General features: G+C 42.4%; 1 protein-coding gene across 1 annotated transcript in view; it reads left to right on the top strand.

Annotated features, from left to right (window-relative positions):
• Positions 1 to 24352, top strand: part of pnpla7b (patatin-like phospholipase domain containing 7b) — a gene marked incomplete in the record, with an annotated part of 164612 nt that overhangs the window by 110285 nt on the left and 29975 nt on the right. The window contains 4 exon segments of the mRNA XM_037679949.1: positions 5809 to 5958; positions 10705 to 10768; positions 18740 to 18908; positions 19936 to 20118. Of these exon segments, the coding sequence (XP_037535877.1) occupies positions 5809 to 5958; positions 10705 to 10768; positions 18740 to 18908; positions 19936 to 20118 (566 nt within the window).

Here is a 24352-nt window from a genome sequence, read left to right as displayed (position 1 = left end):
CCCAAAAAGGTCTCTCTTGAAAATAAGTTCTCGTGACTCAGGGACGAGACTACCTGTGTAAATAAACTCAATGAAACTACCTGTATAAATAAAGGGTAAATAAAAATACTTTTATCAAGCATTCTAATTCTCTATGCGGCCTTTCAGCTGTTTCAAATATATGGATTTGGCCCTCTGGAAGAAAAATGTTGCTCACCCCTACTGGGGGGGGGGGGGGGTCCTAATCATGTGATTGAACTACATGAGCTCACTGCATTTGATGAAAGGAAGTGAGGTCTTTTCTGAGACCCTCCCAGATGACAAGGTTTGTGAGAGTTCATGAAAGATTCCCTCATGTCTAAAGCCTGACTCATACTTGCTGTTTTTGGCCTTACAATTGGTATATCCACACAACACAACACAGCTAGTGTAGAGTTGTAAACAGTAAGAGCTTCTATGCAACTGACCACAAGCTCAAAAGGTTAAATCATTGCATATATTTCACAAAAACTTTAAAAAAAAAAATGTTTAGATAAAATGCAATGTTTTACTTCTTATGCACAACTTCATTCCTGCCACATGTTGATATTTTTGTAGTAGCAACACCTATAATTCAATTCAATTCAGTTTTTTATATAGCGCCAAATCACAACAAAGTTGTCTCAGGGCACTTTACAGGAAAATTCACGTACATAAAAGCCAATTAGTAAAGTTCTCTATCTAAGGAATCCAGCAGACAAGTTGAATCTTGGCTTCATTGCAGTCTCCCATGCTGAGCAAGCACAGTGGCAACAGTGGAAAGAAAAACTCCCTTTTAAAAGGAAGAAACCTCCAACAGAACCAGGCTCAGGACAAGCAGCCGTCTGCTTTGACTGACTGGTTGAGAGAACAGGAAGGAGAGACAGACGAACATATAATGGTAGGTCCAGATATAGGTCCGGGAGTATCTGAAAGACAAAAAAACACATGTTAAGGATAGTAAAAGTAATTACAAATACAAAACAGGTTGAGCAGAGTAAGTAAAGACAGTAGCAGAGTGAAAAAGTGTGGTCAGTTTGTCCTCCAGCAGTCTAAGCCTATAGCAGCATAACTAAGGGACAGCTCAGGAAATCCAAGCTGACCCTAACTATAGGATTTATCAAAAAGGAAAGTCTTGAGCCTAGTTTTAAAACTGGATAATGTGTCAGCCTCATGGACAGAGATTGGAAGTTGGTTCCACAAGAGAGGAGCCTGATAACTGAAAAATCTGCCTCCCATTCTGTTTTTGTAAATTCTAGGAACCACAAGTAAACCTGCAGTCTGAGAGCAAAGTGCTCCATTAGGAAAATATGGAACAATAAGATCTGTAATATAAGATGGAGCTAGGTTGTTGAGAGCTTTGTATATTAGAAGTAGGATTTTGAATTCTATTCTGGATTTGACAGGGAGCCAATGGAGAGAAACTAAAACTGGAGATGTGATCTCTCCTACTAACTCCAGTTAAGACTCTGGCAGCAGCATTTTGGATCAACTGAAGATGTTTTAGGGAAGTATTTGGACACCCAGATAATAAACCTTTGCAATAGTCCAGTCTAGCCGTGACAAATGAGTGAACCAGTTTTTCTGCATCATTTTTAGATAAGATGTTTCTAATTTTAGTGATATTATGCAGATGGAAGAAGGCAGTTCTAGTGATGTTTTTAATGTGGGGGATAAATGAATGGCAGGAATGAAGTTGTGCAAGAAAGGGGAATCATGCTCTTAAGCCTCCTTGGTAAGGTCTATTCGGGGGTTCTGGAGAGGAGGGTCCGTCGGATAGTCGAACCTCGGATTCTGGAGGAGCAGTGCAGTTCTTGTCCTGGCCATGGAACACTGGATTAGCTCTACACTCTCAGCAGGGTCCTAGAGGGTGCGTGGGAGTTTGCCCAACTGGTCTACATGTGCTTTGTGGAACTCTGTGGGGGATACTCTGGGAGTATGGGGTACCGGGCCCTTTGATACGGGCTGTTAGGTCCCTGTATGACCGGTGTCAGAGTCTGGTCCGCATCGCCAGCAGTAAGTCGGGCTTATTCCCGGTGAGAGTTGGCCTCCGCCAAGGTTGCCCTTTGTCACCGATTCTGTTCATAACTTTTGTGGACAGAATTTCTAGGTGCAGCCAAGGTGTTGAGGGGATCCGTTTTGGTGGCCTTAGGATTGCGTCTCTGCTTTTTGCAGATGATGTGGTCTTATTGGCTTCATCAGATCGTGATCTACAGCTTTCGCTGGAGCGGTTTGCAGCCGAATGCGACGCGGCTGGGATGAAGATCAGTTCCTCCAAATCCGAGGCCATGGTCTTGAGCCGGAAAAGGGTAGAGTGCCCTCTCTGGGTCAGGGAGGAGGTCCTACCCCAAGTGGAGGAGTTCAAGTATCTTGGGGTCTTGTTCACGAATGAGGGAAAAATGGAGCGTGAGATCGATAGGCGGATAGGTGCAGCGTCTGCAGTGAAGCAGGCGCTGTACAGGTCAGTCGTGGTGAAGAGAGAGCTGAGTTAAAAGGTGAAGCTCTCAATTTACCGATTGATCTACGTTCCTACCCTCATCAATGGTTACGAGCTTTGGGTTGTGACCGAAAGAATGAGATCTCGGATACAAACGGCCAGAATGAATTTTCTCCGCAGGATGTCTGGGCTCTCCCTTAGAGATAGGGTGAGAAGCTTGATCATCCGGGAGGGACTCAGAGTAGAGCCGCTTCTTCTCCACCTCAAGAAGAGCCAGTTGAGGTGTCTTGGGCCTGGACGCCTCTCTGGTGAGGTGTTCCGGACACGTCCCACTGGAAGGAGGCCCAGAGGAAGACCCAGGACACGCTGGAGGGACTATGTTTCTCGGCTGGCCTGGGAACGCCTCGGGATTCCCCCGGAAGATCTGGCCCAAGTGTCTGGGGAGAGGGAAGTCTGGGCCTCCCTACTTATGCTGCTACCCCCGCGACCCGACCCCAGATAAGCGGAAGAAAATGGATGGATGGATGGGATAAAAGACATGTCCTGATCAAAAATAACACCAAGATTTTTAACATTACAGCTGGAGGTCAGATTAATGCCATCTAAGGAGGGAGAAAGACTGAAAAATTCATTCCTAAGGTGCTCAGGTCCAACAACCAAAACCTCAGTCTTGTCTGTGTTCAACAGAAGAAAATTAAGGGTCATCCAGGTTTTTATGTCTTTAAGACATGCTTGTAGTCTAAGTAGCTGATTGGATTCATTGGGTTTAATGGACAAATATAATTGTGTGTCATCAGCATAACAATGAAAATGTATCCCATGCTGTTTAATAACTTTACCAAATGGAAGCATATGTAAAATAAAGAGTACTGGCCCAAGCACTGAGCCCTGAGGAACTCCATGACTAACTTTGGTGTATGAAGATTTATTATTTACATTTACAAACTGGAATCTATCAGATAGATATGATTTAAACCATTTTAGAGCTGTTCCTGTAATCCCAATATCATATTCAAACCTCTGTAGTAAAATATTGTGATCAACTGTATCAAATGCAGCACTGAGGTCTAACAGGACCAGTAGACACAAGTCCATTGTCTGAGGCCATGAGCACAGCCGGCTTGGGACCCGAAAGTCCCAGGTTCGATCCCCAGTCACTGCACATCACGTGGCGTCTCTGGGCAGCACACCTCATCCCCAAAATGCCCCCCGGGCGCTTTCAATAGCTGCCCACTGCACCACCTGGTGGTGGATGGGTTAAATGCAGAGACTATTTTCGCCATTGTATGGAAACATACAGTGCTGACATTGTGATGACATTATTATTATTATTATTAGTGTATTTTACTAGTGCTGTTTCTGTGGTATGAAGAGCTTTAAACCCTGACTGAAACTCTTCAAACAGATTATTTCTTTGTAGATGTTCACGCAACTGACCTGCAACTATTTTCTCTAGAATTTTTTAGATGAAAGTTAGATTAGATATAGGTCTATAGTTGGCCAGAATTTCTGAATCAAAGTCAGACTTCTTAAGTAAAGGTTTAATTACAGCAACCTTAAAGTGCTGTGGTACATAACCATCCATTAAAGACAAATTAAGTAGATCCAAAATGTGGACATTAATTAGGGGAAATACCTCTTTAAACAGTCTGGTTGTGATGGGATCTAGCAGACATGTGGATGGTTTGGATGAGGTTATTATTTTTGACAATTCAGAGCTCAACAGGACAAAAACTGTCCAAACATAAATCAGGCTCTAGTGAAATTTTTAAAGTTGTCTCATTTGACAGGGGACTAGAGATAGTAGAAGGAATGATGGTTTGAATTTTCTCTCTAATTGAAATAATTTTAATTATAAAGAATCTCATGAAGTCATCACTACTTATAGTTGTAGGGATACATGGTTCAACAGAAATTGGACTTTTAATTAGTCTAGCAGTAGTACTAAACAGAACCCTAGGGTTACTTTTATTCTCATCTATTAAAGATGAGTAATATAAAGTTCTAGCTTTATGGAGAGCTTTTTTATATGTTAGCAGACTATCTTTCCAAGTTAAATAAAATTCTTCAACATTAGTAGAGCGCCATTTTCTCTCCTGGTTTCTAGATGCCTGCTTTAAAGTACGTAACTCAGAATTGAACCAAGGAGCCAGTTTCCTCTGATTGATTACTTTCTTTTTCAGTGGAGCAATTTTATCAAGTGAAGTTTGCATTGAAGTTGTAAGATGATCAACTAGATGATCTAAGTCACTGTTCTCTGATGCATTACTCTGCAAGACAGAGGAAAACATTGATGGAATAAATCTTATCGAGGGGGCAGCACGGTGGCACAACTGGTAGAGCTGCTGCCTCTTAGCGAGCAGGTCCTTGGTTCAAACCCCGGTCCAGGGGCCTTTCTGGGTGGAGTTTGCATGTTCTCTCCGTGCATGTGTGGGTTTTCTCCGGGTACTCCGGTTTCCTCCCACAGACCAAAAACATGCATGTTAGGCTGATTGGTAATTCTAAATTGTCCCTAGGTGTGAGTGAGAGAGTGAATGGTTGTTTGTCTCATTTGTCTCTATGTGGCCCTGTGATGGACTTGCGACCTGTTCAGGGTGTACCCCGCCCCTCGCACAGTGATTGCTGGACATGGGCACCAGCGACCCCCGTGACCCAAAATGGAATAAGCGGGTAAAGATAATGGATGGATGGATGGATCTTATCGAGGTCTTTAAAGCACATGTAGACTGGACACACTCCCACAACCCCCTGAGCAACTGTGCAGAGATGAAGATCTGGTCTGAGGTCCTACTATCAGTTCGAGCCTTCTTTCCCGACACAATCGAAATCTCGTCTTAATACCGTCAGTATAAAGATGCAGCTGAATTCAGTAATAAGCAAGATAATCAGCAGAACAATGAAGGTCAAATCTAAAAGCTCTGTCATCAAAACCGTTACTAGTCTGTCATTTTAGGGCAGCTGTGGCTGAGTGTTTAGAGCAGTCATCCTCCACTGGGAGAGTTGGGGGTTCGATTCCACCAGCAGTCACATGCTGAAGTGTCCCTGAGCAAGACACAGAATAAATGCCTCTGATGTGTGTGTCCCATCAGTGTATAATTGTGATCTAAAGCTCTGATTAGTCTCTACAGATTCAGATTATCTTTGTAGAGATGTAGTAGAGTGCTGTATGAATGTGTGTGTGGAGGTAAGTGAGGACACAGATTGTGTTGTAAAGAGCTTTGAGTATCTTGATTAGATAGAAAATACAGTCCATTTACCTTCTTTAATTAGTTCACGTGCATTTCTACTACTAAGCTGTTTAAGTTTGATTTTTGTTGCACATCTTCTTTGCTTACTTCAACGTCCAGAAACAGAAGTCCTACTCTTTCCTGCAGGTCGTGGTTTGGGTCTCCACACACCCACCAGTAAGTGGGATGCTGGGAATCCAGCCTCTAATCTGTCCACCGTGACCATCCTGCCTGTGTCTGATGAGGTTCCCCTCACGTCTTTCACTCTGGAGCTGCAGCATGCACTCAGCGGCATCGGTACACACACACACACACAAACATAAAAATCTTCAAAATAACGGCATGCGTGACCTATCGAGATATTGTAAAATCAGTTAGTGCTTCTAGTATTATGGTCGGTGAGGTTAGACCCAAGTGCAGGTAGACACTGGGTGCACAAAGTAAAATAAAAAAGACCCTGTAACATTCATTTCAAATATAAAAATGTTATGAAAAAATTATATTAAAATATTTGGCATAATACACATGATTTTTCCCATTTTGTTCCAAAACTGGCATATTTTCTTTAGATCTTGGTGTAGCCAAAGTAAAATAGGAAGTGACGTCACAGGCAAATTCTTTAAAAAGTGTAGCTTCCTGTTCTTTGTTTATTGAAACAATCTTATTTGAACTCTGACTCTTCGTCTGTCTCTGATAGTGACTCCAAATAATCTAAACATCAGCTTCTCTACTGTCTGTGGTGTTAGCCATCAATGCTCTGTTTACGTACAGGTGTTTCTTTTTGATATCACTTCCTGTTACAGAGCATGTGAATATCTCAACAACCGTTCATCTCAGCAGCGTGAATTGTTTTTGCAACACATTATTAATGTTCTCTTTCCAATGATGCATTTGTGTTTATCAGGAAAAGATGGTGTTGCAGGCCCTTTAAGAGATCATCTAAATGTCATGGATGACTCTCAGCTACAACCACATAACGTTTTGACCAAGTTATACCCAATTTTGAGTTTTTTAAGATCAGTGGGTTATGGCGGCCATCTTGAATTGGGTCGGCTCCACAATTAGTCAGTTGTTGATGAACTTGTTTTGTTAAGTCCCTCAAGTAGTTCATGAATTTCTTTTGCTAACAGAGAGACTTACACACATACAGTACTGTTAGAATGGTTCTTAGTGGCTGGATTAAGCAGGAGACTTGAGGCAGAGAAAAGGTGCAGACCCACTGGGTGTTTATTCACCAACATTGAACAGAGGACCCTGCTTCACAGGTCACCTAAGCCCCTTATCTACAGGGCCTTTTCGGGCTCCTATGTAACTAGTTTGGGCCGATTGCGTAGTTTCTCCACAGTGCTTTCAGTGGTGGAAACCGCACGATTTTTGGGACCTGCTTCTCTGGGGTCCCAGGTCTGGTTCTTGTTGGGTCCAGATGTGACGTCAGCACACTGTCGGTCACTGATTGGTCAGGGGGAGGAGTCACTGGATCTTTCAGAACTTTTCAAAACACCGATCTGCCATTTGCAATTTCTCGGACCCGGAGTAGCGGCTGGACCTATTTTAAAGATTTAAAAAACAATAATGACAACACCGTGGCCTAATGCTGAAGTGCTGGCATTTTTTATGTGCTTGCTGGCCAACGACAAAATTCAGAGCGAGCTAGATGGAGCTCCGCCGGTCTACCCGGGTCCTCTCCACCGCAGCGTCGGAGCCGGGCAGGGCGTCATCTCCTCGAGCTAAAAGTTATCTGTGGAAGTAAGTAAAAAGCAATATTTACTGTTACGTGTTTTTGAGTTGAAAACTGTGTGTAAATAGTGTTAAAGTCTGTTTTCTTCGAGAGCTAAGTAGTAGAGAAGCTAGCTGGCCGTAGTTAGCATGTAGCTTCGTGTAGCTTCTCATCAGAATATACTACCGGTAGATATCACAGGGATATGAATTTTATGTCATATCAAACATCCCAGTCAATTGTTAGATACAGTAGGAATGTGTGACAAACTGACCGGCCGGCAAAAAAAAAAAAAAAACACAACTATGGCCGTGTTCTGTTCGGCCAGCAAACATCGTCAGATCACCATACGCGTAGCGCAAACTGACGGCTGCATCTATCCGCTGTGAAATCACCATACGCTTCTATTTAATTAGCCATATCACATCATGACGTAGCAGTTAACCTGTCAGATCACCATACTTTGTTATTAACAGCTGTATGACACCCTGACGCCTCAATCCGCCCTGAATAACAGCTGCATGACACCCTGAGTTAGCAGTTAACCTGTCAGATCATCATATACTTTGTTTTTAACAGCTGTATTATGCAACGACGCCTCAGTTCGCCCTAACTTAGCAGTTTAACAGCTGTATGACACCCTGACTTAGCAATTTAACAGCTGTTTGACACCCTGACTTAGCAGTTTTACAGCTGTATGACACCCTGAGTTAACAGTTTAACAGCTGTATGACACCCTGACTTAGCAGTTTAACAGCTGTATGACACCCTGAGTTAACAGTTAAGGCAGTGGAATGATTATATTGTCCTTATATCTTTAAATTAAATTCACAAAGCTCGGACTAACTTCACTTGCACAGTTCACACATAAACAAATGGACTTTTCGCTCCACCTGAAGTCGAGCACTTATTACACGCAAAGCGTCACCAAAACGATTTACTTATGGTTCAGGAAATGCATTGCACACTGTAAATTGTGTAAATACACAATAATACAATTTAATAATACAATCTTGTCTGTGCACAGAAGATCAACATCATCAGGCCAAGACTCTGAGGTCTACACTCATCTCCTGGCCAGCGGTCACTCTTTCAGGGATGAAGATGTGCACATCCTGGATAGAGAGGAACGATGGTTTGAGAGAGGAGTAAAGGAGGCCATCTTTGTGAAAAGAAACCGTCCATCGTTAAACAGGGATGGAGGCCTCCGGGTTCAACTGTCCCCCTCTTACAATGCTGTGATTGCTAGTATCACTCAGCCCTCTGTGAACAGTAAACAGTCATCAGGGTGCTAATGATCCATTGTTAGGCTGATGGTCCTTCTTGAGCATGTGATCAGCTGGTTTTGGTTGTCAGCAGCAAAACTGGTTGATCCACTCTGAGAAGGTGCTATTTAAGAGACTGAGCTGAATACAGCACCTCAGACTGAGTCTCTCGGATGAGAGACGAAACGTTTCTACATTTTTTTGTTGTTTTGCTTTGTTTTTTTTGTTTGTTTTTTTTGAATGTCCAGAGGACCCGATTTAACTTTTTTAGATATGTATATGTACATAAAAAAAGAGAAAAAGCCATATGCAAAGCAGAATGTTCAAAACAGAAATGAGATCATCCATTTTGGTTGTGTGCTCTTTTCTAGCTCTTCTTCTAATACATGTTAGTGGTGGTTAGTAAAGAGCTTAATGTAACACTAACACCACCAGCTGGTAAGGCACGTTGATATTAATGATCTGCCCACTAAAGGGGAATTATGGCCACTGTGAAGACAGAAATAAACCGGTCCCACCGGAACTGGCCTAAATAAGGCACAATAGGGTCCTACAAGAACCAGACCTGTGGATAAGGGCTCTAGTGTCTCAGCAGTAGCCAAAAAAAATGTTGCTAATAGGCAGCCTTGTATAGTCTACTACCCCCTCCCATTAACAGAACTACCATGAAGCAGGGTAAACAAAATACATAAACATTAATAATCTTCTACAAAAAATAACTGAAACATCAAAATGCTTTCTTTAACAAACATTATCAATCACTAAACACATCTCTTAAAAACACATTTTCTCTAGATATAAATATATACCATTAAACTTCTTAAGTGCACAGTTTTCGTCCCCCCCTTCAATCAATAATCGTCACTTCCGGAACCTTTAATAAGGTGCTCATGCCCCAGGGGAATATTTTAGCCTGAACGCCCTGCAAAGGAAGTGAAGAGGTAAGTCACTTTTACACTATCACGATACACTCAAACATCTTTCACCCTATTTCAGAGATTAGTCACACGAATACTTATATTTTATGCATTTGTTTGTTTTGTTAACAGGACATGTCATCAGTACCAGCTGAGGAGCTGCCCAAGAACACCTTCAAACTAACAATAAAATATTTCAATCTGTTTCTCCTTGTCCTTCTTTCAGTTAAACTATTCAAACATCAACATTTTAAGTGTACCAAAATAAGTAATGAAGACCTTCATTACAAGTACATAAACATTTCCTTTGCTTTTTGGCAGTACTGTAAGCAGTAGACGTTTCTCCTGGGTGAAATCTTGAAGTTTTTGAACAAAAATGTATATTACTTCAAAGAAATGTCTTCTGTCAACACAACCCTGATTTTACAGCCATTTGTAATTAGGACCAAGAGCAAATGGAGCACTGAAACAGTCAGAAGGGCTATTTTATAAATTATTTATTGTTCCTCATTGCGAAGTTAAGAAGGGGTATTGGAAATACCCTCCGTCCATCCATCTGTCTATCCGTACATGTCGTGAACACGATAACCTGAAAAATAAGGGTAGTACCATCCTCTATTTTAGTGTGTAGCTACGTCTAGGCTTAGGAAAGGTCACCATCAAAATGTTGGTTTCCATTTCAAATTTCAAGACGGCTGCTGCCATGTAAACTAGTTCAAACTAAAACTTAAACTAGTTTTTTTATTGCTTAAAAGTAGTATTTTAAGTTTTCTCAAATGGTTGGGGTAGCCTAAAATTAATCTATTGTGGCTAAGGCCACCACCCTGGATCTACTATTGCACCTGGTGGTGGACAAATTTCTCCCTCCACTCGTCCGGATCTTTTACTCTGGGCTGCCTCAGATAATTAAAATCACATCTCTCTGTTCTTCTCCACAGTGTAACTCCTACCCACTTGAATATCTTGCACTTAAAACATTTACGTTTACTTACTGTATGATCCCTAAATTATTCCAATTCAGAAAAACACTCGTCTCAAAAACTACAAACGTTCACTATTAAAATTTGTCAGCGGCGAGGGACATTGACACATCACTTGTTTTAAAGTGTTTGCATTTGTTTTGTTTTGGTTGTTAATCCACTAGGCCCAACTCTGCTGTTGACCAGTGACATCATCAAACAGAGACTGGGCTCAGCTGCTCTGGACAGGTAAGTTTGATCTTGACCTTGATCTCCTCCTGATGGGGCTTCAACCTAAGAAACATATGAACCAGGAAGTAAAATAAATTGTCTTATGACTGGAGTTATTTTAATCTTTTATTTTCACACAAGGTTTAGAAAAAAAAGTCTTCCTTATTATTTTTGTTTGTTCATACATTTTTTTTTAAATCATTAACTTTTTTTAAACAAATGTTTTCTCATTAAAATAAATTGATATATTTTCAAACTTTATTAACTTTGTGATCTTTGAAACCTCTGTTAGTATACTTGCTTAATTTTTGGCTTAGCTACCATTCTAGGATTAGAAATACCATTTACCAATTAGCTACCATTCTACCGTCGTTTGGCAACTGTTCACATTCCACCAAATGATGTTGCAGAGACTGTGTGTGATGTCATCAGCTCCGAGGTTGCTAAGCTACAGACACAACACCCTAGTGCGTTTGTGGCAATATGTGGTGATTTTAATCATGTCTTACTCTCTGCTACACTTACAACATTCCAATAGTTTGTCAGCTCTACCAGAGAAAACAAAACGTTGGACTTGTTTTATGCAAATGTCAGGGAGTCATACATTGCTAAAGCCAGACCCACTTTTGGCAAGTCAGATCACATCAGATCTTGTGTTTCTCTGCTCAAAATATAAACCCCTATTTCAGAGACAACCTGTAATAAAGAGAACAGTGAGAAAATGGTCAACGGAAGCTGAAGAAATCCTGCTTGTTTGTTTTGAAGCTACAGACTGGGATGCAATGTGACTGGGCTGCAATGTGCTAGCTACATGGAGAAGACATCAATGCCATGACTGAGTGTGTGACCGACTATATAAACTTCTTGCAAACAACACCATCCCCACCAGAACAGTGAGATGCTTCCTCAAGAACAATCTTGGTGTGCCAAAATGGCCGCGCTCTCAGGAGCTGCAGCTTCACAGGCTCCCGGTGCAATCCCAGTTTTTAGGAGTTTTGAGATTTACTCTGAGCCTGACTCCACATGCTTTATGTGTGTGAAGTATAGCCGTATCGAACTGCAGTGATCAGCAATAATCTCAAATCTACGCTCAGCAGAACACAGATCCTAAAGTCATCTACCTGAAAGCTTCAGCAGAGGCGCTCTAATGGGAAGAGGAGGCTCTGCTCCCGGCTTATGAAGCGAGGTTGCTGGGCGGGGGTGCTGGTAAGGCTAAAAGCTAACGCTAAGGATGGCAAACTCCCGATACCTTTTTTCTTTCTGTCAAACATCCGCTCTTTGGACAACAAGATGGATTTGCTTCGTCTGAGAGTGGGTGCCTCAGAGGAGATGAGGAAATGTGCGGTGTTTTGTCTCATGGAATCATGACTTAACAGTGACATGCTGGACTCAGCATTCCAGCTGGATGACAGACTTTTTTTCCGAGTGGACTGCTGCAGCGAGCTAACGGGGAAGTCACGGGAAGGCGGAGTATGCATTTACGTGAGTAAAAGTTGGTGCACAAACTGTACACTAATAAACAACTCATGCTCCGAGGCTTTGGAGCAACTAACAGTGAAATGTCGACCACATTATCTACCCCGCGAGTTCACGGAGGTGTTCATAACAGCTGTTTACATAGTCCCGGATGCTAATGCTACCGACACTCTGCAGGAGCTTCATGATAATTTTAGATTGCTACATGCAAACACCCTGAGGCTCTTTTCATGGTGGCTGGTGAAGTTAATCACGTAAATCTAAAGGCCTGCCTGCCAAGATTTTACCAACATGTGGCCATACCAGCACGTGGAAACAACATGCTGGATTGTGTTTACATGAACGTACAAGATACATACAAAGCCGCACCCCCTAGGACTCCCTGTCTCCATCTTCCTGGCCCCTGCTTAACTCCACTCTCTGAGACACTCTAGACACAGTACAAAAGAAGGTTAAATATTGGATGCAGAATAGTGACGCCATACTGAAAGGTTGTTTCACATGCACAGACTGGCAGGTCTTCAGAGAAGCTGCTGAAACTGAGGGGTCGCTAGACCTGGAGGAATACACATCCTCAGTCCTGAGGTACATTAGCAAATGTGCTGATGATGTCACCACCATCAGATACATTAGGAGTTACCCAAACAGAAAGTCTTGGCTGAATGCAGAGGTGCGCACCCTGCTGGAAGCCAGGAACACTGCCTTCAGGTCTGGAAACTCACAGGAGCTGAGAAGGGCAAGGAAAGACCTGGTTGCTGGTATTAAGAAGGCCAAAACCACATATGCACAGAGGATCCAGGGAGCACGTGGAGGGGCATTAAGTGTATAACAGATTATAAAGGCAGAAGTGAACAATGACCCATCACTGCCTGATGCCCTCAACAGGTTCTACGCGTGATTTGAAGACCAAACCAGAACAGACCACCCAGCACCAGACTCACCTCACCATCGGAAGAAGAGTTTCTCAGCATGACCTCAGCCGAAGTGAGGAGGACCTTCAGGAGGATTAATCCTCACAAAACAACTGGCCCAGACAACATCCCCAGGAAAGTGCTGAAAGACTGTGCCGATCAGCTCTGCGAGGTGTTGGCCGACATCTTTAACTTCTCCCTCACCGTGGCAACAGTTCCTACCTGCCTGAAGGCCGCCAACATCATCCCAGTCCCAAAGAGCTCTACATTGACTGGTCTGAATGACTATCGGCCAGTAACCCTCACCCTTATATGGTAAATGGTAAATGGACTGTACTTATGTAGCGCCTTTCTATCTTATGAAGACACTCAGTGCTTTACAACACAATTTGTGCCCTCATTTACCCATTTGTAGAGATGTAGGGACAGCTTTCGCTGTAACATACTACTAATTAATTATTCTTAAAGCTAGTTCAAGCACAAAGAATATTAATTGTTCAATTACAATGGATTCTTTCTTTTTCGAGTTAAATTTCTTCCATGTGACCAAGATAACTTGTGGAGTGGAGTGGTAATTAGTGACATGAGACGCCATTTTATCTTTGACCCATCAGAATAAATGCGGTCATTTATTTAACAGAATCAAAATTTAACATCAAACATGTACACATTGATTTGCTGATCTGTTTCTGATTAATAAACTTGGCACGATTTACTAAACAAGACAACAGAAAATTACTGATTGAGACTGATTCATCTCTGAAGGCATCTAGCTTGATTTACTGGCGAATAGAAGTTTAAAGAGAAGTAATAGATTTAAAGAGGAGGTTTAGATGGATGAAAGTTATGTGTTGAACCAGAAAATGGCACCCTTCCTCCGAATCCAGCTCAGCCCTCCGGTACACTTCAGGGCATGCAACGACTTTGTTACCTGAGATGGTGGATACATCCACTCCGGAACAGAGGTCCATTGGCACACTCCCTTTTCAGCGTCTCAGGTCAGAGTGGCTGGGGTCGTCAGAAGCCGTGACGAAGTACTCAGTTCAACAGAATACGCTTCCTTAGAAGTTGAGCATTTAATGCTCGGGTTGAGTCACAACCGAAGCAGGCTGTGACTACGCTGGAATGGACGGACACTTGGCACATGGTCAAATCCATCAGCTACTTAGTTCAGCTGTAAGACTCCATCAGACTGAGTCTCATCTTGGACTGAAAGTTCCAGGAGGACTGGAAAGCCTCGGAAGACTGGAAAAGACTGAAGATTGAATAGTTCCAAGAAGTGTTGCCCTTTAAAGGGTATCCACTTCTTGTCACTTGGTACTTCTTGATTGGTTGAAACAGCCAGCAGGGGTGTAGTTTTAGTGATGTCAGAGGGTTATTAGGAGTCAGTAGACAGCAGAAATGTTTTAAGAATGGTTAGGACAGACAGAGAAATATTTTGAAGAAGTGAGACAGCAGGTGCCAGCTAGTTCTTATTTACTGTCTGAGAGTTTTAAAACAAGGCACTTCGTTCTCATAACTTGTCTCTGACTTTCGCCCTCAAATCCACTACTACTCATTCAGACAGAAGACTAAATGCACACTTACTTCATAAATAGACATTTAACTGTATGATCCAAGTCTAATGAGGTTTAAAAATCATTAATACTGTTTCACAGTTGATTTAAATGAGTGGTTTACTTCAACATTTAGAAACGGTATGAACTAAACACACTTTTGATTATCAAGATATTGTAAAATAGTTAATGATAATATAAAAAAGAAGAGTGTTCTTTCAATTGATTAATTCAGGATACAATTAAATAGTCTCTTGATGAGATAATTTGTATTTCTGGATTCAAATGAATGAAATAACAGTTCCTATCCCCTGAAGGTCCTCAGAGACAGATTGATGTAGGAGGTCTAGTTCACTACACATTCATACAGCACTCAACTATTTCTCTACAAAGTTAATTGAACAAATAATTCTAAAGAGACTAATCAGTGCTTTATCACATTCATACACCAATGGGACACACATCGGAGGCAATGAGGGGTTCAGTGTCTTGCCCAGGGACACTTTGGCATGTGACTACTGGTGAATTCGAACCCCCAACTCTTGCACTGGAGGACGACTGCTCTAACCACTCAGCCACAGCCACCCAGTCGCTAAATGAGTAAAAAAACTGGTCATGACCCACCTCAAAACAACCATCAACATCAACGAGGACCCTCACCAGTATGCAAACCGCAATAATCGATCAAAAGAAGATGCCATCTCCTCTGTGGTCCACACTGCTCTCACCCACCTGGAGCAGAAGGACTCCTACTTCCGTATGATCTTTGTGGACTTCAAATCTGCCTTCAACACCATGATCCCTGAGACCCTGATGGACAAACTACTCACACTAAGACTAAGCCCCTCCATATGCAACTGAGTCCTGACTTTCTTAAACAGTCTACAGTCTGTGAGGATCCACAACTTCTCCTTCTCCACCATAACCTTCAGCACTGGCTCATCTTCATGAATCACATCAAAATCACATCATTATCTTCTTTGTGTGTGTGCCCTTATTGCATTGTTTTAATATTTCTTGTTGGTTTGTTCTTTGATTTTTTTTAGCAAGTCAAGTCAGTTCTTCTCATCCTAAGCATTTCATTGTATTGTTAACCCTATGTTAACCTTGCATTAAGACAAATAAACACAACTTAAACTTGAACTTGAATTCATGATGCTGCTGATTTGTTCATTCGTACTCATCTGTTCACACAGACTCATGTTCGTGCTGCTGTTTGGCATACTGTTTTTATTGTGTTTATACAACTAGTGCTTGCTTGGTGTATTTTTTATTTAACACTTTTCTTTGTTCATATCTTAGATCTTATTACTGTTTTTCTTTTACATTTTATACTTTTGTTGGATGTAACTGGGATCCTGTGTACACAATTTCATTCCACCACATGCACCACGCATGGTGTGTATGACAAATAAAGAACCTTGAATCCTTGAAACCCTGGATTACCACTGACCTGAAGGAACTGCTAAACCACAAAAAAGAGCTTTCAGGGAGGGAGACAGGGAATTATTGAGGAGTACACAGAAGCAACTAAAAGTCCAGATAAGAAACAGCAAGGAGGTGTACAAGAAGAAGCTGGAGAGCAAGCTGCAGCAGAACAATATCAGAGAGGTGTGGTCAGGTATGAAGAAGATCACAGGCTTCAAGCAGAAGGAGGATCAGAAGGATGGAAGCCTGGACAGAGCCATTGAACTGAACACGTTCTTCAATAGGTTCAATTCAGGAACAAGCTCAGCATCCTCCTCTCTTGCCCACAGCCAAACATACATACCACCTCCTTTGACCCAAGGCTGTCCTGTCATACCTCAAATATTTTATCTAGCACCTTTGTCATGGATCCTTCTTCTTCTACATGTTGGTCTTCAACCAAATCAGAATATGCTGATACCTCCTTTGCCTCCCCCCTCTGCGTCTCCAGAAGTTAGGTGAGGAAGCAGCTGGAGAGACTGAACTGGAATAAGGCTGCAGGTCCAGATGATGTCAGTCCCAGAGTCCTGAAGGTCTGTGCAGAGCAGCTCTGTGGGGTTCTGCTGCACCTCTTCAACCTTAGCCTGACCCAGGAGAAGGTTCCAGTGTTGTGGAAAACATCCTGCCTTGTTCAAGTACCAAAGAAAACTCACCCATCAGTCCTCAATGACTATAGACCTGTTGCCCTGACATCCCACATCATGAAGGTCCTAGAGAGACTTCTGCTGACCCACCTGACTAGACAAACAAGCACATATCAGGACCCACTGCAGTTTGCTTATCGGCATGGACTTGGAGTTGAAGATGCCATCATACACCTGCTTCAGCAAACTCACTGTCATCTAGAAAAGGCAGACAGCACTGTGAGAGTCATGTTCTTTGATTTCTCCAGTGCATTTAACACAATCCAGCCTGATCTGCTTTGTCAGAAACTCCAGAAGACTCAGGTGGAGGCCTCAACAATCACCTGGATCAAAGACTACCTGACAGACAGACCACAGTTTGTGAGACTGAAGGGTTGTGTGTCCAACCAGGTGGTCAGTAGCTCAGGAGCACCACAGGGGCCTGTACTCTCTCCATTCCTTTTCACTTTGTACACCTCAGATTTCCAGTATAAAACAGACTCCTGTCATCTGCAGAAATATTCAGATGACTCTGACGTGGTCGGGTGGATCAGAGATGGACAAGAAGCTGAGTACAGGGAACTGGTGGACCGCTTTGTGGCATGGTGTGGAAACAATCATCTCATCTTGAATGTGAACAAAACAAAGGAGATGATTGTAGATTTCAGGAGAAACAGGAACAGGTCCAACCCTGTTTCCATCATGGGAGAAGAAGTGGAGGTGGTGGAGAAGTATAAATACCTTGGGGTTCACCTGGACAATAGACTGGACTGGAAATGCAACAGTGAAGCGTTTACAAGAAGGGACAGAGCAGACTGTACTTCTTGAGGAAGCTGAAGTCCTTCAGTGTTTGCAGCAAGATGCTGCATATCTCCTATAAGTCTGTTGTAGAGAGTGCTGTCTCTTCTGCCATCATCTGCTGGGGGAGCAGCACCAGAGCAAGTGACTTAAAAAAGATCAACAAGCTCATAAAGAAGGCTGGCTCAGTTCTGGGGACTCCTCTAGAACCTTTGGAGATGATTGTACAAAGAAGGATTCTTCATCAAATGAAGAACATTATAGACAACCCTCAGCATCCTCTTCATCAGACTGTCATACAACAACAGAGTGTCATACAACAACAAAGTGTCTTCAGTCAGAGGCTTCTTCAGATCTGCTGTAGGACAGACGCTACAAGAGATCCTTCCTGCCCATAGCCATCAGCATCTAGAAGAACTCTTTAATGAAACCAGGATGATGAGTTACAACATTTAATTTCTCTCTGGGATTAATAAAGTGTTTTTGAATTGAATTGAATTATTCTAATTTAAACTTTTATCTGCGGTTTTGTGGGTTTTTTAGCTTTTGGCTACTGTTTTACTACTTTTAGCTTTTAGAAACTGTTTTGATATTTTTAGATTTTAGCTACTGTTCTGTATTTTTAGCTTTTAGCTATTGTTCTGAGTTTTTATCTTTTAGCTACAGTTTTATTTATTTTAGGTGTTAGCTACAGATGGTACAATTTTACTAATTAACCTTTATTTACTGCTCTGTGTTTAGCTTTTTTCAATTCAGTTCATTTATATAGTGCCAAGTCACAACAGAAGTGGTCTCACTTACCTCCAGTTTTACTACTTTTAGCTACTGTTGTTTTTTTTTTAGCTTTTAGAAATGTTAATTTTAGTTTTTAGTTACTGTTCTGTGTTTTTTATCTTTTTGCTACTGTTTTACTAATTTTAGCTCTTAGCTACTGTTCTGCTGTTTAGCTTTTATTTACTCTAACATTTTTAGCCTTTTGATTTGCTAAATGTAGCTTTTCTTTTGACCTTTTTGATTGTAAACAGTTTATTTTTAGCAGTCATTCAGCACTCATTGTATTTTCACAGAAAATGCTGTTTGTCTAAAATCAAAAAGTGATTCAGTCGTGCTTTCTGCTGGTCTTGTACGTACTAACATGTTTCACTACGTCTTTCAAAGTGTCCATGAGTACCGTTTGTCCAGCTGGCTTGGACAGCAGGAGGACATCCATCGCATTGTCCTCTACCAGTCTGACTCCAACCTCACTCCTTGGACCCAGCGCTGCATCCGTCAGGCGGACTGCATCATCATCGTGGGACTGGGGGAGCAGGAGCCCACTGTGGGTGAGGTCTGTGTCTCTGCACATGCTCAGCTTCAGATACACCAAGTATGCCTCTGTTTGTTTCATTGTGAAGAATGAGACAAAACACTGAAAGCATGCTGCTCCTAAAACCCGTGCAATCAGGAATGTCAAGTGTGTACAGCTGAATAATGGTCTACATATTATTCATCGATTTATTTTTACATAGAAAATTGTTAGAAGATAGTTTTGATTGCTCTCTTTGAACTAATAGGACTTCATATAATTTCAGTGAGTGTTCTGACCATAAAGATTGTCCATTTGAAAAGAACCGGTTCTGGATCAGCACATCAACACCAGGAATGGTTTAAAATGTTTATTAGGAGATAAACAGCTTCTGGTGTAGTTCAGGGTCGGGGCCTGGGTCAGATCTGTCAAGACAGGAGTGTTAGTGAACTTGGTGTGGATGGGGAGGCGGAGACAGGTACAGTGATAATCACTAACCTCTGTCTTGATGGAGTAACAGGTACTGTTGTCACGCTGGTGCCGATGACATCACTCATGCAGAGTAACAGCAGGAGCGGAGCAGAAGAGATTGTGTAGGTCCAAAATGGGAGAGCCAGTTCCGAGGTCCAAGAGGGGAAGCAGGGGTTTGTACACAGTGAGGCAGAGAGCAGAACAGAGCCAAAAACGTGATCCAGAATGGTGGTCGAGAGAGGGCACAGAGTCGTTAGCATAAAGCAGATCAATCCAAGAGGGACAGGAAAGACGAGGAGTCAAACAGGCCATGGTTCAGAAACGAGGCAGGAGTCAAGACTGGGTACGCTGGATTTCTACTACTTTGCAGGTTGGAGAATCTGGCACTGAATGAAGGTGAACAGGGAGCTTAAGTAGGGAGGTGAATAGGTGAACTAGATGAGGGCTGATTGCAGACTGAGCAGAGGAGGCATGGTGCAGGGAGACAAGAGCTGAGGACGAGTGACAGACATTACTGGGCTGAATAATGAAAACTAAAGACAAGGCTGGACAGAAGGGGCAACAACGTGACACCGTTTCCTCCTTTTCTCTCCTGCAGTTGGAGCGAATGTTGGAGAGCAGTGCCGTGCGGGCTCAGAAGCAGCTGGTGTTGCTGCACAGGGAGGATGGACCCCCGCCCAGCGGAACAGCAGAGTGGCTCAACATGCGCAGCTGGATCTGCAGACACCATCACCTGTCCTGCCCTCGCAGAGTCTTCTCCAGGAGGAGTTTACCCAAGCTGGTACTCATGGGTGCCTGGTGCTGTGGTACAGTTGGGGAGCTAAATTAGAGCTTTAAAACAATAAGAACCTTGTGTTTCTACATCATAGACATTAGGACAATCGTCCTGTTGACAGCACATACGTGTTCCTGACATGGATAAAGCAATGAGTTGGAGAGAAGGGTCCAAATCATGTTAAGGTTATTTATTTATGATTACAAAAATAACCCAAACTCAGGCAGTTTTAGAGACATTGAGCTAGAATTTGGTTTAGTAGTACCATCATCTCCAAGACACACTGAGGGTACTACACGTTGCACGTCTTTGCTTAAAACTATTTACACTAATGATTGGAGTGAAACTGGTTTGTCTTTTAGCAAAACAATTCATGAGTCAAAAGGTTGTAAGCTCAATCATCCAGGTAGATAACAGCAAAAAATTTAAATGGTGTCACCTGGACCTGTTTCTTTAATTGAGAAATGTTTCATCCCCCATCCAGAGGACTTCCTCAGTTTACGGCCTGCCAACCAGATCTGTCCTGTAGGTAGCCTTTGTAGTGAACTTAATCTGGTGTCACGACTAAGCCTAAGGTCAAAACCCTTGACCTTAAGAACCTTGTGGGACAGAAACTGTCATTTCATTGATTTGAATCCAGAGATACAGGTTCACCCATCCTGAGACTCTCTTTCTTGATAATCAAGTGAAAGAACACTCTCTTTTTATTATCATTACTATTTTACAAATGTTGATAATCAAAGTGTCTTAGTTCAAACCATTTTAGATGTTGCAGTGAACTAATCAATTTTATTAACTGTGTAATGATTTTTAATTCTCATGCAAAGTTAGAATTCATGTTGAGGTCTGTTACAGATTTTTATGCATTTTCTGATTTCTGCCTTTGAATGAGCAAGTGTACGTTTCCAGGGTCAGGAGTGAAGCAGACATGCGTTGGAACAACTGTCCTGTTTATATCCTCTCAGACGTCAACAGGGGGTTTTGGCACCTGTTTCTTAAACTCGCCAAAACAAAACTCTCTCTGTCTGTGAGAACATTTCTGATCTTTCCATAACAATTCTTGCTGCATTCTAACCTTTTACGTCACAAAACACACCCCGTCTGGTCGGTTCTGGACCGGCTCGGTTCTGAAGAAGGTTCGGACGAGGTTTTTTTTAAATAGCTAGAAAGACGTTTTTGAGACCGGAGTAGAAGACTCCGTACAGCTCAGAGTTGATTCGTTACATTTTTAACAGAAAAAGTGCATTTTGACAGTTTAAAAGACGATAAGTTGACGAAATGGTTTCAGGCTAATCTAACATGCTGGTGGCTGCTAACGCTTCGTGGTTGGTTGATTTGCTGCTGTGGAGCGCTCTGATTTGCTGAGAAATTGACTGACGTGGCTACGTCACTGCCTCTCACCCCTGCTGCTTTGTCATTGGTGATTTCAGTCACGTGACCCGGAAATGGAAACTCGTTTTCATAGGGAATAAAATCTGCTTTTTAAAGCTGAAAAGCGCTTTAAAGCTGTGTTCTGAAACGCTGTTTAAGTTCTTCGAAGTCTAATTGCTAAAATTTTGCCACGTTTGTGTAAAAAATCCGTTCAGAAATGTTGGTTTTATCCGAGTCTAGCCGATACTAATTTTGAGCTAACAGCTAACGACCGGACGCCACAGGAAGTCATAGCGACCCCTACTGGACAACACTAACAGTGTCTGAGTTACAATTAATAAGGTTGTACTGACACCTTCTGGATACACGTGAAAATCACAGGTTTTCACTTCGTTTTAGGTTTAAAGAGTGAAATTAAACGTTTTTATTTTTCTGTAAGGCATTTTTGAGTTAATAAACGCTCCTCAAAGTTGAATAATCACTGTTATCTTGCATTTTAAAAGTTATAAAGGTATTTATGCAAAGAGCATTTACCGAACACATTTTTATTCACTGATAATTCCTTAAGAAAAGGTACAAAATAAAAATTAAAGCAAACTTTTAAAAAATAGAAACAGTTACAGATATTCACAAAAATGGAAAAAGTTTACTCACTTGCTAAAAAGATAACGCACGTTTAATTGTTAAACTCACAAAATAAGAGTAAATACATCAGTAGAGAGAAACTCTTCTGATTTTATTTTACCACCTAAACATTTACATCTCCTATTTAATTTCTAAATAGCAGATAATGGAAGACGAAGAGGTAAACACTGACCCCTTTCAATCCAGAGATGCCGTCCAGTCGGCTTTATATATTTTAACAAATTCAATTATTGGTACACAATTAGAGCAATTAGAAAACCTTGATGATGATCAAAGAAATGAGGAACTGCAGAGGTTGGCGAAAGCAGCCAAAGTGTCGGAGGACACAAAATCGAGCCGTGAACGCTTGGCAAAAATTTCCCTGCTTCTGAAAGCGGAAGTGGACCATCTGGGTGAACAAAATGTCACGCTGTTCAACGGATATCAATCTGAAAAGGACAGGTGTGACGTATTGATGAATCAATCTGAATTGCAGAAACAACAAATTCAGACTGATAGGGACCTCGCAAAGACAGAGCTGTCAGAACAGGCTCGATCATATGAGGAGAGATTTAGGGATAAAGAACAAGCGTACCGAGCCGTGTGTTCAGATAACGATGTGCTACAAGCACAGTTACAGATCGCATTAAAGGAGCTGGACGTTTGCAAGGCAGACAAGGCGATGATACTCCAACAATGGCTGAATCTACAAAGAGAATGTCAGACATCACAGGAGCGCCTGACAGCTTGTGAGGAGAAACTAGCTACAGCTACAAACCAGATTTCTGATATGGGGCGGGCTGGTCTGAGACTCAGAGACGAACAGCCACAACCACCCCAGACAGATGCTGTTACACCTCCTCCCCTTAGCCCCGTTCCAACACCCCCGCCTCGGGGGATAAGGACGGGTCTGCACCCACTTGCACCTCTTCCTACTAACACCATGCGGTCACCCCATCCCCATCTCGGGCGGTGGGGATGGACCTGCACCGATATCAACTCACTGAATCGGTATACACCATGCCGTCACCCCCACCCCCATCTCGGGTGGTAGGGGCAGTCCTTGACCAATCTGCACCACCAACCACGCATGTGAGACCGTTAATGCAGTCTCCTTCAATGGATGATTTGCAGAAAATCTCAAAATATGTACAACGCTTTGTGCCTGGACCGATGGGATCATCTGGAACAAAAGCGTACCTCAAAGATCTGGAGTTCAGATTGAGATCTTATCCTAATGCTACGGTAGAGGATAAGATCAGTCTGATACGGCTCACTTCGGACAGAGAGGTGTTCACCTTCATCGAGCGTCTACCAGATGCAACGAAGAGGGATTACAACCTTCTGTGTGAAGTTTTGATCAGAGAGTACGACTCCTGCACGGGACCTGCTGGTTTCCCAGCTGCAGACAAGGTCATGCAGGGTAAAACTGAACATCCAAAAGTTTATTACAAAAGAATCTTCCAAGCTTATTTTGGTAACAGAAATGAGACCGGAATGGAAGAAGATGATGGTTTTAAGTTTGTTTTCAGCAAAAATCTCCACTCTGATTTTAGACAATCAGTACAAATGATGGCAAATTTCAGAGAAAAATCCATCAGTGAGATTAAACAGTGTGCTGTGAATGTGTTTGAAGCATGTTCTCATGCTAAGACGCCCATTGAAGTGTTTCCTAGTGTAAAGGTTAAACCCCTCCCTCTTGAACTGGAAGGACGACGTGCTTCGCCGCCTCCTCCTAAGAAAGAGAGAAAACAGTCTGTTCAAACTAACAAACCGCGTCCTGAAGGTGCACGCTGGGACAAAAAAGCTCCTCTTTCAGAGGATGACAGTGATTATCCTAAAAGGGGTGAGCGCAGGACGCAAAGATATGGGAAACCATATCATCAGGGGCAGTACGTAAAGGAACCCCCGAAAGACGTACCCGACCGTCCCCCACCTCGGCCGAAACGAACCGAGGCGAAAAAAACACAAAAGTTCCAGAAACAAGGCCCTACACCTCTGAGCTCGGAAGAGACAGAGAAAATACGCAGGTTGTTAGAAACTTTGAAACACACTGACACGGGAACCCAACCAGGAGCACTATGCAGTAATGTAATCCCTATTACATCTGAGGGCGCGAATGACAACATTACAGATGTCGGTGGAACACACCAAGACGTTGCTGTTGTTGCCTCAAACAACCCCTCATCAGAAGAAGGGGGGGTAAACACACACACAAACGATGACGAGTCATCGCAAGCTGAAC

Source organism: Nematolebias whitei, chromosome 8, assembly GCF_014905685.2.
Source record: "Nematolebias whitei isolate Nwh7 chromosome 8, NemWhi1, whole genome shotgun sequence".
NCBI lineage: Eukaryota > Metazoa > Chordata > Actinopteri > Cyprinodontiformes > Rivulidae > Nematolebias > Nematolebias whitei.
This window is presented reverse-complemented; position numbering and strand designations above follow the sequence as displayed.